Below are 18,221 nucleotides of genomic sequence, written 5' to 3' on the forward strand. Positions count from 1 at the left end.
CCAAGGGGGTGAGCAGGGGTTATCTTGGCGTGTCACTCCCTTGCCCTGACTAGAGTGGTGGTTTCTGCCTGGTTTTGGCGCCAGCCTTAGCCAACCAGAAATCCCATTTCTAACAATCTTGATCTATTAATTACATTCTACTCAATTTGCCTAAATGTGAGGGCTTTTTCTTGTGGTTTCACTGTATTACTGCCTGGAGTGCTGCATAAATACTTTACACATTGTTACTAAGATAAAACTGACTGCTTTCCTCCAAGCTACCAGAGGGATGAGCACAGGTTAATTTGGGTTTTTTCCTGTCTCACCCTGGCAAGGATTGTAATTGCTGTGTTGCTCTAATTTGAGATTACCTTTAAGAAATGGAAAGACTAGAGGCGTTTAGCAAAACAGGCACAAGTTGGTTTAATTGAATGCAGCGGCTGGCGGAGTCTTGACCAAATGCTTCTGCGAAGTCTTTCGGTGTCAATAGTTTTGACTGGTTTTAGACGCATCTTGTGAGGTACAACTAAAACAATTTCTACATTCTTGAAAAGCATCTGTCGTAAATTAACAAGTTTGGGCATCTAATAGGGACATGGATGGCTCTCGTCCTGTGGTAGAGTATTTGTGGGCCAGAGTGTGTGCGTCCGGAATGAGGGACAAACCATTATTAAGTGCGTGGTGCATGTCACGTCCCTATTATCTGAATGTTTTGATCTACATGTGGTATCTAGCTTTGTGGTTTTGTTTGGGGAATGCGAGCCTTTGGCCAAACATGTTTTAACTGGGCCCGTTGCCATGGACCAGTTTGTGGTGCAACTGTCTGTGGGACCAATCTGGGTTTTCCCTGAGCGTGGGTTTCTTTTTGTGCTAAGACACCCCACCTTTGACCTGTTATTTGATAGGTGTGGATTGCAGGACCTGTCTGACCACGTATCTCTGACTCTGGGTTGATGGGGAGGTCACTTTGGGTAAATCTGAAAATAATGGTGCAAGTTCACCGGACCCCATGAAAATAATATGCTAGTCACTGGTGTCAATTATATGGACATTCTCATTAGTTTGTTTAGTTATCATAGCCTACATTGATATTGTGTTTACAGATATTGTCAGTTATGCATTCCTAGATCATGACTTGCATTGACATCGCTTTTACTGGTAACATTGTCATTTCTACGTTGATTATGGCATACATTAATATAGTTACTGTCAATAGGGCTAAGCCCCATGAAGGGGCTCTAAGGTAATGTTATGACCTACCATCCAGCTTTTACATTGTTTTCACAGCTGTGGTACCAAAGTAATCAAATATTAGGTTTCAAGTGATTGTCTCCTTTGTGAAGCAAATCTGAAACCAATGCTTTTTGGCCTTTTCAGTATTTAGTATATCTCCACGAACGAGCCAATTATTGTAGCTGGGAGGACAAATGATACAGCCCATAGTGTGGAAATGCTTGTCCACCCTCTGGGCATTTGCCACCAAATTCCTTTGAGAGTATAAATTGACCCAGGGTGCTGCCGACACATCTTCTAGTTTGCTGAATATCTGTAGCAGAACTGCAAACCTCATTCCTTTCAGCATGTAAAATAACCAGAGTAGCATTGTTTTATCTCGGTTAACAGATACCAAGCTGGCAGTAACTTCACCCAGCATTTCTTCGATCTTCAGTGACACTGATTTTTATAATCTAGACTATATGGAAGACTATGCATGATATGTATTGCTAGGTATTTAAGGAATTCTCCTTGCCATACCAAACTTAAATTAGCTAGTCCACTGGCTTTTTATGTACAGTGTTCCCAGTGGGCATAAGTTAGACTTCTGCAAACTTGTAACCAAGCCCAAATAATTAGTAAATCTGTGTGGCTGAGTCGAGAGCTGTGGCATTCCCTGCAGCGGATTCTTAATTTGCCAAGGTGTCATTTCATAAGACGACATGCGTGCAACATTTGCAAACTTAACACTTCCTTCATGCATAGTATAACATGGAGTGTAGCCACCAGTGATTCTATTACTAAATCATATCTGGCTGTAGTAGGCACCCAGGCCATATTTCCCGGTCTAGCTTCCACTTCTCAGAGGAATGCATTTAATACTAACCCTGGCACACTGAAGAGTGTAACCGAGTTTAATCAATTTTTAAATAATGGGACAGATGAACTGTTCAAGGGCTGTGACTAGAAACTACCATCCCACTCTACTGAAGGCCTTCTCCAAGTCTAAGAAAGCCAGTGTGTACACTTCATCTGCTGCTTCTGTCAAATGCATTACATTCCCGAGCCTCTGTAAATTTAACATTGTGTGAGATCAAGCCTAGCTGATTTCAGTCATCATTCTTGATGCAGTTGCCTTTCTTAGAACTCAGTAGAATGTGGTAGTGAAGCAGCCCTCCAATATCTCTTAATTTCTTCACCACTGGGAACAGACAGGACATGTATCAGTAAAGTATTTGATATATATCTTTCTGCATTATCGTATCTCCCACGCTAGCATTCACCACATGTTAAATATTTTGTCTAGCGGCTTCACTCTTGGGTAGCCATGATAGCAGTCTACTGGTTTTATCCCTCGCTTTCGATGTGCGGTCTATATGCTGCACAGAAACTTTTCTAGCCTATTATATGCTCCTGGAACCAGGTCTCCTGAACTAGCTCATACAAAATCCTTCAATCCCAAAGTTTGTAGAATCCTATTCACCCAACACCAACAAGATACTTAACCCACTTAGTTGCAAAATAGGATGGCCATATTTGCATGCTGGTCTGACATTAACCCTTCATACAACAGTTCCTCCATGCAGAAAGTCCACATGTATCTACAACTTGTCTGCTCCGTCACTATTCAAGTCGTAGTGGTGAATGGTCAGAGAGGGTCCTTCCAAGATAGTCACAATTCATGCTCTTCACAAGTGACGCACTTGCAGCAGGGGGTAATCTCCTAACACATGGGCGACACCATGACTGCGATATTGTAGTGGAGTATGGGACTTTCACTGCGCTGTGATATATCACGGGGTCTAGGAGACAGTTCAAAGCCCCCAACCACAGGAGAGGTACCAAGTACAGGGAACAGTTTCCAGCGCTTTCTCAAAGGACAGCAGATCTATCTAGTTGGGTGCATACATATTCAGGAGGTCAATTTCCTGGCCATTTAGTTCCCCCATGACAAACTCTGGTCCTCCTTTCCTCTCAACTCTATGCATCCAAATGGGACATTATGTGCAGTTCATATTGTCAGTTGCTGAGACTAATAAAGATGGCCCTAACTTTTCTTACCTAGTTTAATATTTTTATGGGCATCTGTTGTATAAAAGTAATTTCCAACCCTTGCCGCCTCGTATATGAATGACCTCTGTATCTTATGTTAGTCATTCAGCCTCTTTAGATTCCAAATAATAGTACCACTTCATAAGTGCTTGCGTTGCTCAGTACCACACGGGGAAGGAAATAAACAGCCGGACACGATCCTAATATTATCACCACCTCCCTCCGAACTTTGTGTTGTAAAATCAAGCCTTAGGTATTCTACTCTTCCTGACCGAACCTCTCCTTCTCCCTGCCTCAACCCACCCTAGGCAATGAATCTAAGCTGTATCATTACGGAAACCTAAAGGTGGAAAACGGCTTGCTTTTCTTCTTGAGTTAGTTGCTTCCTGGCAGTTCTGAATGGAATGATCTCATGAGGAGCAGTGTCAGTACTTTTACGGGTATTTGTAAAATGCACCCGCAGAGGTATCCTGGTACTGAGCAGCTCTGTTGCAAGCCCTCCCTTGGGTCCATTTGTTGAAAAGCCAGGTCTTCAGCTTCTTGCGGAATTCAAGAAGAGTAGGACGCTCTGTGGAGTTGAAGGTTCTACGCTTTACAATTGGTGTAAGAACACCTGCCTTAATCTGTTTGTCTATGCGTTGGATGTGTGTAAGCAGGAGGCTCTGTGCAGTTTTCTGTGTGGGTGTTGGAAGGACGTAACATTATGAAGGTAGGGGGGCCTACATTATGTAGTGTCTTGAACATGTGTATGTCTGAAGAGTTTCAAATGAGCTTATTAGAACACTGGGTGTCTTAGCATAGTTGTGGTATCTTCCAAGAACTGCATTCTAAAAAGTCAAAAGTTTAGTTTGAAGTCTTGAATGTAAAAGGTAAACACACACAAATTATTGCATAGTAGATAGATTTGCTAAATTCGTTGCAGGTTTATGAAAGCTTTTGTGCACACACTTTCTGAACAGAAATGCAGTAACTCCACATGTTATGAGAGCAAAGTAAAACCAATAAATGCTTATAGATTATTAGAGAGTAGCCCTGAGTCTTTGACAATCAGAGGCACCTAAAACATTGTTCCAAAACAAAATATATACACCAGTAATTACAATGTAATTGTGTAGGTATAGTAAATACATAAACTCAATTACACACATTCTCACATCTGCAGTCTAACATATGGACTACTTGGTGCCTCATCACCAGATATCAGAGTGCACATTTGGGACCATCCACAATATATTATACTTTTGATGGACCTCTGATTCAAGCAGTGACAAATGAAAAAATACATGGATTCTGATGACCGTAAGGGACTGTTCCCGTAGCCTAATATATTTTTGTATTATGTACTGGTCTTTTTTTAAAGAATTGGTGACCTGAGGTTTGTGTGCTAATGCGGTCAATAGCCAGAATTAAAAGGTGCTGCAGTAGGGAGTTAATAGCCCCCTCGATAAAATTAAGAGCAATCTCCGTTCTTTTATGCTTCATGTTTCTTTTCTTGAACTAATACAGTGTGAAAATAAACTCCAGGAGATAATAGAATTTGGCTGCTTCCCCAATCCTACTACATTCATTATGGTTGAAGGCAATTCCATCCAAAAACCCTCTGTTTTCTATGTATCAATTGTTTTAGTTCATTTTATAACTGGTGCAGATTCGTCTTAGAAAACGGCGGCCACATCTTAAAGAAGAATCTCCAGGAATGTAGCCGCATTTCGGCACCTCTGTGTTGAATATTCCATTCAGTGTATGCAGCTCTGTCTCCCCATTATTGGGTTACTACCATTAATTTGATTAGGTGTGATCACATGAATGCCTGAAGACAGACTTGCCCCTGCTCCTTTTTGTGGGAGAAAGTTTGTCCTTAATGAAGGAATAACGTATCATGATTTTCTGTCTCAAGTAGCAGACAGTCAAAGTAAATGATGTACGTTAGGTTTCTCTGACACCACAGAGAAAGGGTCTGAAGAAGCTTTGGGTCCATTCCAACATGGTTCACAGTCTGCATAGTAAATTCACACTGAATGCTGCAACCAGAGGAGCCCACGCTGAGCTGCTTCCAAATGAAGTAGTCAGAACCACAAAGCATGCTTTTTCAATATGAGGAGTAAATTGACATGAAGCACATAGCTACACAGCAATGTGGTTATTTGCTATTGCTAGCCTATTATCTAGAAGATCAAAAAGGAAGGAAATAGTGTTTTTTGTAGTTGTCATTTGTCATTTATGAACACAAGTTCCTTTTCCACATTGTATCGATGCATTACATCTTTGATATCTAAGGCACCACTAAATGCTAAAATGTCAGGTTAGTTAGTGAATTTTGTTCTATTTTGAAATGTGAAAATAAATCATGAGTTTTTACTTTATTTCATACAGACATGAGCATTGTATCTACTTTTCTTCGGGAAGCTTGCTTTCTGGATAGTCATGCAGACATAGTTAAACGTGTAAGTATAATTATTTACATATGTTTACATAAGTTTGTTTTTAGTCCTTGTTTGAAATGAAATATTACGTATGAAAATATTATTATTCAGCAACCTTGATACTCATTGATAAATTGATGCATGATATCTATACTAGCTCCAGTTGTCTAAGTTGGGTTTGGATCATAACTTACACTGAAATAGGACATAGTTACAATGTACTATGAGTGTCTTTCTTCACAGAAAGAAAACGGGTATAAAAATGACGGGACATACAGGGTTTCAGGATGTTCAGGGTTTAGGATTTCTCATTCTGTCTTTAGTATAGAATCTATTAGTCCGACCTTCTTCCCACATGAAGGTCTTCAATGGTTTTTAGTTTTCATAACTAAAGAAATTAAACTATTAATCCAGTCTTCAGTTTTCTCATCTGAAGTTTAATATTTTCTGTTCTAACCTTGCACTTTTTATCTAATGTTTCAATGGATGAGGGCTCTGCCTAACTTTTGTGGCCTTTAAAGGGAGAAGGTGGATCTGTCATTATGGGTATCTGAATTCCATTGTGCCCTCTATCTAACCACCTTTCAATTTCCCAAGGTTGCTACTCTTCTTTTAAGTGAGAAGGTGCAAGTGTGGTGATGGATATTAGAGGGTGATTGGGTCCCACTCTGCCTGAAGGATGGAGTATTATTATATAGGGGAATGAAGGAACTACCCCCTCTACTCAGGTTTCCAATTGGTTGGTGGATGGTTTGGCCCTGCCCTAAATCCTTAGGTTGGCTGACTGTTCACTATAGCCCCAACAGCTTTGAATGGTGCACCTAACTCCTCCTGTTGTGGTGGTAGCCAGCATGGCTGTTTGGTCCAGTGATTTTAACTGCAATCCGTTGTGGCACTGATGGTCTCCTCCCACACTGATTGTCACACTATGATCTTTGTAGACCATGTACATTGGGTATTGGACCCAAGATAGTCAAGCAGTGTGAGTGACCTATACTGACAGCCAGTCTCATGTGGATGTGAGACTTTAGATCACAAACCCTCCCAATATTTCACATCCTTAAAGGGATTGCCTTGTTTAATGACATGTTTAGAAAAACTTGATTGGGAAATGTGTGTGGTGTATTTTGATTAAATACAACCAGGATTATGCTAAAGATGTAGTGACTTGCACAGCTTGTAGAAAAAAAAAATGTTCATTGTAATGGCAAATCCAACCTAGAATATTTGCTTCATTTATAGTGGCAGAAAATTAACAAATATTTGTAAAATAATATAACCAAGGCACTTTGTCTAAGAACCCTATCTCTAGGTGAGAGGTTAGTGGCCCCAAGCTTTAATGTTTGGGATGGGCATGCTCCTAATTAACCTGGGCTGAGCTCAAGACTTAGTTAGACTGGCTTGGGGTGGAGACACTGGGATCAACCATTCAAAAAGTGATACCGATAAATGTCAATGGCCCACACTAAGTTTAGTAAGAAAAATCAATAAAAGTAGCCCAGGTGAACCTTTTTACATGTCCCTTGGAATGTGAAGGATGTGAACATCTTGTCCTCTGAGAAAATGTATTCTGTTGCTTGCATCAGAAGGATTTTCCCTTAAAAAAAAAAATAATGAAGAAAAATCATAATGCGGAGGATGAACTTCCTTTGGGCCCTGAATTAACTGTTCACCCCCCACACACACACACTGGACACCGCTATCGTGCAGCCTAGAAAGGTGGTGGGGTAGTGGGGCAGTAAGCCTACTAGCCACCAGAGAGCAGGGATCTTCCAGATTGAGGTTTTACCCCTAATCTGTCTTCCCAAGTTAGAAAGCCCCCTTATGTGGCATGGAAAGAAGTGGTGTGGTAGCCCACCCGGGCATCTGGCTGGGACCGTGTCCCAGAACTGACCGCAATCTTTCTTCCTTCCCCCTCCTCAGACCACCCTGGGGATAGATTGAGGAGATGTACTCTTTATCTTCCTCAAGAGGCTGAAAGCCGCCTAGACTCCAGGGACACACCCAAACAGGCCCAACAGTCATTTCCTCCCTGGGGCCTAGAGCATCTGAAGCCTCACAATCGGGAAATCTGGATTATTATTTTTTATTTTATGTTTTTATTTATTTTTTCCTTTTATTTTTTTTATTTAATGTTTTGACATAGGAGTTAGCTGAGAGGGGATACATCCAAAGTTCCTCACTTGCACCTGTGAATGGTTGCACTATTCAAGCCACTTGGTCAGCTGTCAAACTGGGAACCCTATGGCCCTTGGACTTTCTGAAACCTAGCGACTCCGATACATTCATGGTGTTGGCTTCTATGGATCCCTCTGTTTCATTACCCAAAATGCTCTGCAGACATTCTACTTTGGGTAGGAACATGCATTTGCCTCACAATTTAGTGAGGGAAAGTTTCAGAATTTGCTCTGATCTCATCAGGAACTGGTGAAACTTAATTATCTACTTGCCACATGTGGGAGGCTGGCTCAGTTTATGGTGCACACTTATTTAAGCAAAGAACCTTGCACTAATCCAGGCAACCATTATGGTGATTTTAGTGGTCTTTGATAACCATTGAAAGCTATCAAAGCGGTACCTGTGGAGAGCAGCCTTTGGGCTTATCTTGAAGGAGTATTAAGCAGCTTGTTTTACCAGGTTACTCATGTAGTGTAAGTTGAACGAAAAAACAGTGGTGTATAAATAAAAATGTCTAGTTTTTACTCAATACTCACTATCTTTGGGTAGGAGATATACCAATGTGTTAAACACAAATACACAATAATACTTCAATAAGGTAAATAGCACAAAATACAGTAGTCTCCAGGGTGATACCAAAGTTGGGACTTGGGCCAGGAGACTCCGAGGAGCTGGGGACATAAGGAACCACCCACGGTAAGTACACAAGAATCCCATGGTGGGTGTATTCAGAGTGGAAACACAGACACATGTTCAATAGAAGTCAACAAGCAAGTCGCGTTTGCAGTTTTGAAGACCCTTCCCAGTGGACCCTGAAGAAAGTCCATGAAGGACGGAAGGTTGGAGAGTCACCCCACTGGTGGATACCCACCGGGGAAGGTGGGAAATGATGTTGGAAACTACCTAAGACCACAGTGGAGGACTTCAGGAAAGATGCTGCTGGAGAAAACTGCAAGAGTCCGGTGGAATCCAAGGGTGGATTCTTGAAGAGGAACCTCTGTAAGCAGAGGGGACAGTCTATGCCACTAAACCTTGACCAGGAGGCATGGAAAAGCAATGCTCACTGATGTTGGACAGTTCAGAAGTGTTGGCGGTGACCTTGTTGCTGCAGCAGTGCTTACCATGTGACAGAGTAAGACTAAGAGCTGTGCATGAGCTGTCCCATGTCAGAAGTTGAGAACCAAGGGGTTGGTGTCCAGCGGGAGTACTGCCAAGCCTTGGCAGCTGCAATGGCGCGGAGAGCAAATAACGATCAAAATCCAAGGTTTTTGACACAAGCAGGTGTGTCAGAGCAGCTCCCGAGAAGCAGGGGAGCCCTCTGAAGCAGTAGAGGACCCACAGGCCAAAAGCAAAGGAGTTGCATGAGGACCTTGGGCAGCTCACCAAGAAGGAAGGCCCATGGTGCAGAGGATGCGGTGAGGAAGCTGTCTTTGGCAAGAAGAGATGCTGGGGCTTCTTGTAGGCCGAAGATCTCTCGAGTGCAGAGACCACAAACCTTTGCAACAGCAAGTCGATGTGGTGCACCAGGGTTTGGTCCCAGCAGTTCCGACAAGCAATACTGGCCATAAAATTGTAAGGAGAGCAAGTCGGGCCTTTGGAGTTGCAGATCCACCACCTGTGTTGCTGAGCCTTTTGAAGTTTGTGGGACATCAGGAGCAGCAGACCTGTCAGCTTCGTTGCAGTGCCTGCAGATGCAGGCGAGTGACTCCTTCCCTCCAAGGGAGATTACTTGGTGGGTCCTTGTTGCCCGCAGGTCTGAAGATCCTGGAAGAAGCAGAGTTAACAAAGGAGACTTTCAGAATAGTGGGACCAGTGCAGCAGGAGCCTTCTTTGACGTGGTCCCGGTTCCAGGTACAGTCTAGCAAAGTCAAAGTGTCCAGACTGTCGAAGAGTGATGTGGTTTCAGGTTGGAGCCATGGTCCACGACGTATCGGAGGACCCGCCCAGAGAGAAGTCCTTAAGTACCCTAAGGGAAGGGTTCGATCAACTCTAGGGTCCCTCCCAGAGGAAGGGCTAGACAGGGGGATGATACTGCCATGCCTTTGTTCAGTTGTGCGCCAGAGAGGGAGCCAAGTCTCCCCTGAACAAGTTCAAAAACCAGTATGCAAGGAGGGCAAATTTGCCCTTCAAAGCATATTAGTGGTGCTGGCAAGTGTCCCAACCCCAGCCAAATACACCAAGTCCTGTCCAGCCAGGATGGTCACATCTCCCTGCAACAGGAAACTTCTTGTTCCTGCTTTCCCCTTCTCGAGCTTGGCTCCGTAGCAGGAGGGCAGAATTGTCTCTGAAATGCAGCAGCGCTAACTTGCTGTCAGACCCTGAAAGGCCGGTACTGGTTGTATGGGGGGGGGGGGTGGGGTACCCTACAGAAGCCCTCCAATATATGGGATCATATGTCCAATACTGGAATCTGTGTTGGGGTATGATTCCAACATATTTGAATCCTAACATGACTGGGACACTTATAACCGAGCACCCTGCCGCCAGGACTGAAAGGCTTGCCGTAAGGGTGACTTATAGGTTTTAAGTGCAATGAGCTCAGATATAAGAAAAGTTGCACAGGCTGCAATGGCAGGTCTGTAGTCAGAATTTGAGTGGCCTCTTAGGTGGCACAATACATGCTGCAGCCCATGGGAAATTCCTGGTGTACCTATACCCTGGGTACCTTGGTACCATATACTAGGGCCTTACAAGTGTTACCCAAGTAGCATTTGTGGATGTACAGAAGTACTTACCATGGTCAATTTCGGGAGAAAGCACAGTGACTGGGGTCCTGATTAGCAGGATCCCAGTCAGACTAGTCAAAACCATACTGACACCAAGCAAAAAGTGTGGGTAACCATGAAAGCAGATACTACTTTCCTACACCGCCTTATACTAAAGGTTTTTTTCTCCCATGGAGTGATGGCCTGGATGTATCCAAACCAATTGATAGTGTAGCCTTGACTCTGCATGGTTGGGAGAGGATACGGCTCCAGTCCTGCATGAAGCCATTCCTCTAGGCTATCAATCACCCAAAATCGTATAGCCAAAAAAAGGTGGTCTAGCTGTTGTATTCAGGCAAAAAATACGACCTCTCCATAAAGAATTGAGGCTCGTCTAACAAGATGGAATACACTCCAACCTATGCATTCTGGGTGACCTTAACATTTGGTTTGATAAACCCAATACGACTCCAATCACCGCACTAGACCCCTTGAACCTGCATCAGATTGTCCACAATCTGACACACACCACTGGACATATCCTAGATGTAATTTTTGCCAATTACCAAACTAGTTACCTTTCAAACTATAACTCCAGTCACATGGTCAAACCACCACTTGCTTGCTTTCCAACATAAAACAACGCTAAGCGACTCACCTAAAACTACCTTACATCCATCCACCTATCGGCTGTGGAACAAACTCAATTTGAAACACTTGGGAACACAACTAACATCTAGTACAAATATGGGAACCGTCAATTCTGTTAAAAATATAAGTGGCTACAGGAAGCTTTTGACATCCTGATACCACACAACAGAACAAAAGAAAAAAAAAGCACCTTGGAGAAACCTAGAAATAAAGACAAAACAACAAACTAGAAAGCTGCAACGTACCTGGCTCAAAACAAACGCCAAACAAGACAAACTTCACCTACAGAAAATTAACAGATTCTACAAGTCTGCAAGTCTGCTATCAAAAAAGCTACGGAAAGGTACTATTCAGACAGAATCCAAAATGCTAAATGTGCAAATAAAGAATTCTATACTCTATGAATTTCGGAAACCCAATTGCCTAGACGGGACTCCTCCTGTTAATCAAGATTTCAGACATACTGGCAAATCATTACATGGACAAAGCAGACACGTTGGACTTTTACTTAAAACAGAAACCATGCACCAGCACTAAACCACAATCCAAGAATGCTCTAATCAAGCCTCTCCATTCCTTCCAACACATCTCGCACGATTAATTTATGGACCTGGTCAAAGCAAGCAGGCCTGCCGGCAGCCCTTCTGACCCCTGTCCGCCACAAAGTATCAAGACCATTCTTTTAACCAGCTCTGCTGCTACTCCATTAAGAAGAATCCTCAACGATTCCTTAACTACTGGAATATTTCTAGAAGAACTCAAGTCATACATACGCCCTTTACTGAAGAAAACCAACTTGGACCCGCTGAACCCTGACCACTACAGTCCCATTACAAATGGACCTTTACTGGGCAAACTGATAGAGCAGCGTTTGCCCGGATGTCGCAATTCATTGAATCATTGAAGAGAATGACATACTTTCAGACTTCCAAACAGGATTCCGTCTGGGAAGAGGCCCTGAATATGCCCTCCTTGCCATCTGGGATGACCTACAGAATACAGTTGACCGCAACAGGGTTGCTGCGCTAGTCCTCTTGGACCTCTCAGCTGCCTTTGACACGGTTGACTATGACACTCTGACAAAGACTTTATATAGCCGGCTTAGAGGGAACTGCTCTATACTGGATCGCGACCTACCGTCAAAACAGAACTAATGTCATCCATACCCCACCTTTCTCGTCCAAACCGTACTCCACAAAAGCAGGGGTCCCTCAAGGTTCAATCATCTCGCCCATGCTTTTCAACATCTACATGAAGTCATTACCAGAACTGATTAATACATTTCACCTCACGTGCTAGAACTATGCAGATGACCTGCAAATACTACAACTGAAATGCCCCAAAGACACTGGAAAATCACCAATTTTCAGCTGTCTCAGAGCCTTGGATCAGTGGATGACTTGGAGCCATCTCAAATTGAATGCTTAAAACTGAAATACTCACGTGTGGCAACTGGAAAAATTACAACCTGCTTGCCGCATGGCCTGATGAACTGGCATCACTGCCTAAAGTATCGAAGGAAGTAAAACCTCGGAATGACCATGGACTCCAAGCTGTCGGTGAATGCCCAAGTGGATAAACTAGAAAGATCAAGCTTTGCTACTATAAAAAACGCTGCAACAAATTTTCCCTTATTTGGGATTTCCACACATGGTCCAGGCTAGCGTCTCCCTTCTGTCCAAACTCAATTACGCCAATAGCCTTTACCATGCATGTATCCCCTTTAACGACCATGAAAAGAATACAACGGATTCAGAACTCGGCTGCCAGACTACTCTTGCATATCAAACCACAAGATCACATCTCCCCTGCCTAGAAAGCCCTGCATTGGTTACCGGTTGCCAGAAGATCGACGTTCAAGCTGCTTTGTATCCCCTACCCAAGCAATACATGGAATAGGACCACTCTTCATCAGGAATAAAATCACCAAACTCATTCAACAAAGGAACCTCCGCTATAAAGGAGCATCTCGCCTCAAAATCCCACAATACAAAAAACCATGGGTGGCACATCCTTCTCTGTTCAAGCAGCCAAACTATGGAACTCTTTACCCCCAACATAAGATCCACCAGCCACCACCTTATCTTCAGAAAACTACTCCAGATTTGGCTCTTCCCCCACATAAGCATCATACACGAACAGAATTTACAGCATATCCCTCTGTATATAAGCATTTGTTTTCATTATAGATGTGTACCTATCTTTGTGTATTACTTTGTATGAACATGTAAAATAATTAAGAGGAAAAAATAATAATTAAAATCTTTGGTCTACATGTACATCCATTTTGCATCTACGTACCTTCGATGTACTTTGATCTGTGTGACTGGTACTTTTTCCTCCTGAAAAAGCATATCCAATGCACTACCCTATTTTTCATCCTGATCCTATATCAATATCTTTAATCTACATATACATACTTCCTTTATGTATCTATATACTTTCAATGTACTTATGGATCTATATATTTATTAATTTAATTCTAATTTAGCATTTCCAAAGCACTACCCTATTTCTCAGCCTATACCTCGCTCAATATATCTTCTAGCCCAACCTTCGACTCATCTCAAACTTCTTTCTACTACTCTTTCCAATGCACTACACCATCTCTCATCCTATACAACTATAAATATATCCACTCATTTATCCCAAACCCCATACCAGTACTAGGATCGCCAAAATAACCCTTTCTAGACTCTCTTACTCTACCCCTCCTTGCATCATCGGACACCTCTTTTTACTATACCGATCCCCTAAAACAAACCTTTCTAAACTCTTCCCTCTGACTCCTCCCCCTCCAACTCCTTTTTACTCATCCAAAAGCCTCCTCCTGCTAAGACTGGGAAAAAAAAGCCTTCTTTTTTTATCCCTCCTCTATCCTTTGCCATCAAAATTAACAGACTAACATGTTCACTTCTCAAATTCCATATTCAACTATACTAATATACTACCCAAATAACTGAATAACATATCTACTACTCTAATTACTTCATATTTATACTATTCTAAATTTCAACACTAATCCTTTATGGGTTCCGGAGTGGCGTGCTACTCGCCAAAAAAGGGATTCAACACCCATCAGGGTTAACCAGTGCTAAATGAATGCAAATCTTTCTTCCCCTTTTATCCATCCGCTATCCTTCTCACTCCAAGTAACAGGCTAATATGTACCACTGAAATTACTTCATATTTCACCATATTAATTCACCACTAATCCTTTATAGGCTTCCTGAATTGTGTGCGTCAACAAGCGCTAAATAAATACAATCCTTTGTCCTCTATCCTTCTGCTATCATTCCAAATGCAAATAACTGACTAACCTATCCACCACTTAAAATGTACTTGTGTGTTTCAATATACTAATTCAACACTAATCCTCTATGGGTCCCGGGGTAGCGTGCTACTCCTCAAAAAAGCGCCTCGACGTCTTGTCATGGGTAGTAAGCGCTATATAAATGCAAATACAATACAATAGTCCCACCATGTTGTCGTGCTTTGAAGGTTTGCACTGGTGTTTTGGAAAATGTGCAAGTTAAGCTCAGGCATTTGCCTTTCTTTAGAAGATTGACCATTTGAGATGGCTGATTCCTCCTTGAAACACTTAAAGAACAGCTGGCTGCTGCATGCATTTCCACCTGTCCTGTTTCTGTCCTGACTTTGTGAAAAGTGATGGAAGTTTACACACAACTGATTGTGAATGATCTCTACTGCACAAAGAGAATCTAGAATGCCGATACATGCACTCAGCATTTAGCCTTCTCTTACATTCCACTCGGAGCAAGCCTGCTCTCTCAATAGGACGGAAGGGCCCTCCTCCCTAATACCTAGACGTCAAGGCTACGTGTGGTGATTGAGCAGTGCCTCCTAGAATCATTTTGCCTTCCAGATTAAGTTGCAGATGTCATCTTGGGACAATGAAACATGCCTCACATCTATGTATACTGGCCACTGAAGCAGACTTGTGCAAATATTTGTGACAGAAGGCATTAGTGCTCCTAAATTTTACCTCTCCAATGTCTTGAGGTCTGCCGTGCCCCTTGCACAACAGGCACTGGCGGTGCATATAGTTAAAGGCTATTTTTTAACTGTAGCGCACCTGCCTGTCTCTGTCTGACGAACCTTCCCTATTAAAGTTGCCACCAGTGGCAAATTTTCTGAAAAGTTTACTTTACTTTGTTCTTCCAGAACAGTTCATTGTTCCTTATTTTCTTCATTACATTTCTTTGCAAGTCAATGCACAGGTGCCCGGTTCTTCTCGTAGTGATTAGTTTTGTTTGGAATACCTCGGACCTTTGTTCGTCCACCCTTCAGTTTTCTTTCCAGATATGTTGGTCCTTCACACCAGCCAATCCTTGTCCAAAATAGTTTCTGCATTTCATACAGGTCAGTCTTTTATTCTTCCATCTTTCTTCCTGCCTCCAGCCTAGAACGAGGAATGTCTGCATAGGCCCATATAGTCTGGAGGGCATTCCTGTGACCAGGAATGTGGTGGCTTACAAGGCTCTTTCCAATGCTGCCTCAGGTGCTGACAGCTGCCGGGCAGGTATGTGGTAATCCTTGCATACTTATGCAAAGCTCTACAGCCTCATGTCTTGTGCACACGGAGGCTGGTACTTTGGCCGAGCTTTGATGTAATATCTGTTTGGTTAATTGGCACAACTTAATCCCAATTGGCACAACTTAATCCCACGTATCGGGGAGGTACTCACTTGGAACTTAAAATGGTGATGAATCTGCAGAAAGATGTATCCATCAGAAGAAAAAGTTGCTTACTGTGAGAAATTGGCCTGATGTATGATCACTATTCTAGCGAGCACCTTGTATCAGTCCAAACAACCCTTATGGTGAGTGGTTGTAAGTCAACCTTATAGACAAGCTATCCTAGGGCTAGCCTGGACCCAAGCAGTCTTAGGTTTAACTCAAGAGGGCATGTGAAGCCAGCTGTTTTACCATATGCAATCCTTTTAATACCAAATGAAAGGACACCACACAAGTTATATATTATAAAAATATATGTATTTATTACTAGAATAATCCTCTGTAGTCTTTATGAGGACAGAGGCACAAGCGTTTAAACAAAGCACAGTTAAACATACAAAAGTTGCACAATTATGGATAGGGCCGATGGCCACTTAAACCATATACTAAAATAGTGGTATAAAAACCACATCATGAACAATGGTAAGGCCTAGGGCCTTGAGAATCGCTGGGGCTACACTGGACTAACTGTAGTTAGGACGGGAGCGGCCCACAGGATGTGGGTGCAGTGTCTAAAGCACACGCGTGCACCAATGCAAAGTCAATGGCACGTAAAAGTTACAAAGTTGCAGATTTGGAAGTCTTCCGACTTGACTAGCACTTAACCACTTTAAATTAGGACACTAGAGGTGTAAACCACTACAGGAGCACCGGAGTACTCGTTACCTCACCCACAGGAAGCGGGTGCATAGGTGTCAAAGTGTGTCGGGTTTCGTCGTGGAGTTCTATGGAGCCTGGAGATGAAGATGCTGCGGGCGGCTAGGAGAGAAGAGTCCGGGTGGATTGAAGATGTAGAGTACCTGAAAGCAGAGTGGACAGAGTCTCGGTCACTAGCCAGTGACCAGGAAGGAACCAGGCAATGTCGGGCACAATCAGGTAGTTGTCGAGAAGCTTGCCTCCGCTGCCACGTGGACCCAGGGGCATCAACGATGACCAGGAGTCGGACACGGACTGTCCCACGAAGGCTCTCGCTGTCAGCCGGTGTCGGCTTCCGGATTGGAGTCAACAGGCCTTGGCAAATGCAACCCACGCAGGAATCGAAGATGGCTTCTGGTTCAGATCAGCAAGATCTGATGGGCTGCTCCTTTTCAGGCGAGCAAGGGCCAGTCTGGAGCAACCAGACCAGTGGTGTAAATTCATATGTTTGTTGTCGTAGAGGCCACTAGCCAATGGGCAAGTGACCGGACAGACGCGTCGCGCAGGAAATGCAAAAGGGCCCCATGCAGCACTCAGTGAGTGTGGAGAGGTGATCTTCGGTGCAAAAGCTGCTCGGGGCTGGGGCTTCTCTGTCCCCAATGCACAGCTTCGAGGGTGCCTCGGGAGCTGCACGGGAAGCACTTCGCAGGCTTTCCAAGATGGCCGGTCTCACGTCGCCTCCACGGGTCTCAGCTTTGCTGTGGATCGGGCTGTTGGATGTCTGGGAATCCGGTTCTTGTCGATCTGTCGCTCGAGCTCCGGCGGGAGCTGCAACAAAGCAAACCATTGGGCGCTTGATGGTGCCTGCTTGCACAGGGTGGTCACTCCTTGACCACCAGGGAGATTCTTCAATCTTCCACGTCGAGTGGGATGTTGAAGGGTCCAGAGTTTTGTTTCAAAGTTTCAGTCCGGATTATCTAAAGTCTATGGACACAGCTCCTACCGTCATTCCAAATCAGGGGGCTGGATTACCTGCTAGGTCCCTCCTATGGGTGGGACCCAGGAAGGGGGTGGTTACACCCTTTTCCCTTTGTCCAGTTTCGCGCCAGAGCTGGGGCTGGAGTGCCCCAGCACCGGTTTGAACTGGGGACACCTCGTGTGCCCCAGGAAGTGTCTCGTTTCACTCGCCCTGCCTGCCTCAATCCACCATCTCCTGTCTGGGGTGGTGTAACACCTCCCTGTGACAGAAAACCTTTTGTCCAGGCCTCCCCTGCCGGAGTTTCGGTCAGCAGCAGGAGGCCAGACTTGTGTCTGTGGCAGCAGCATCCATTTTGTGATGCTGAGGCTCTGGTTAGTTTTAACCGCGCTTAAGTAAAGTAACATGTCTTCTCCCTCTAGAAGGGCGGAATGCTACCCCCGTCGCCGGAACTGGTGAAGGGGTAGTATTCCAAAGTGTATGACACCTTACACGACATGTTTTGATAAAGCCAAACCAAAGTTAGCAATAACCGCGAGGATTATAATGCACTTAAGAGTATATGGTATGGCAATACCCTGGAACAGCTATAAGGACATGGTTCCGAAAGCTGCAGACAGGCTAGAGCACCATCTCACATAAAACCAA

At 43.7% G+C, this 18,221-nt stretch overlaps 1 protein-coding gene across 1 annotated transcript in view; it reads left to right on the forward strand.

Moving 5' to 3' along the window:
- Nucleotides 1-18,221, forward strand: part of LOC144818403 (annexin A1-like) — a 109,977-nt gene that overhangs the window by 11,725 nt on the left and 80,031 nt on the right. Inside the window, exon 2 of the mRNA XM_078675777.1 lies at nucleotides 5,620-5,690. Coding sequence (XP_078531903.1) covers nucleotides 5,622-5,690 — 69 coding nt within the window. The 5' untranslated portion in view covers nucleotides 5,620-5,621. The remainder of the gene's footprint in view (nucleotides 1-5,619; nucleotides 5,691-18,221) is intronic.

This window comes from Lissotriton helveticus, chromosome 2_1, assembly GCF_964261635.1.
Source record: "Lissotriton helveticus chromosome 2_1, aLisHel1.1, whole genome shotgun sequence".
In the NCBI taxonomy this organism is placed as follows: Eukaryota; Metazoa; Chordata; class Amphibia; order Caudata; family Salamandridae; genus Lissotriton; species Lissotriton helveticus.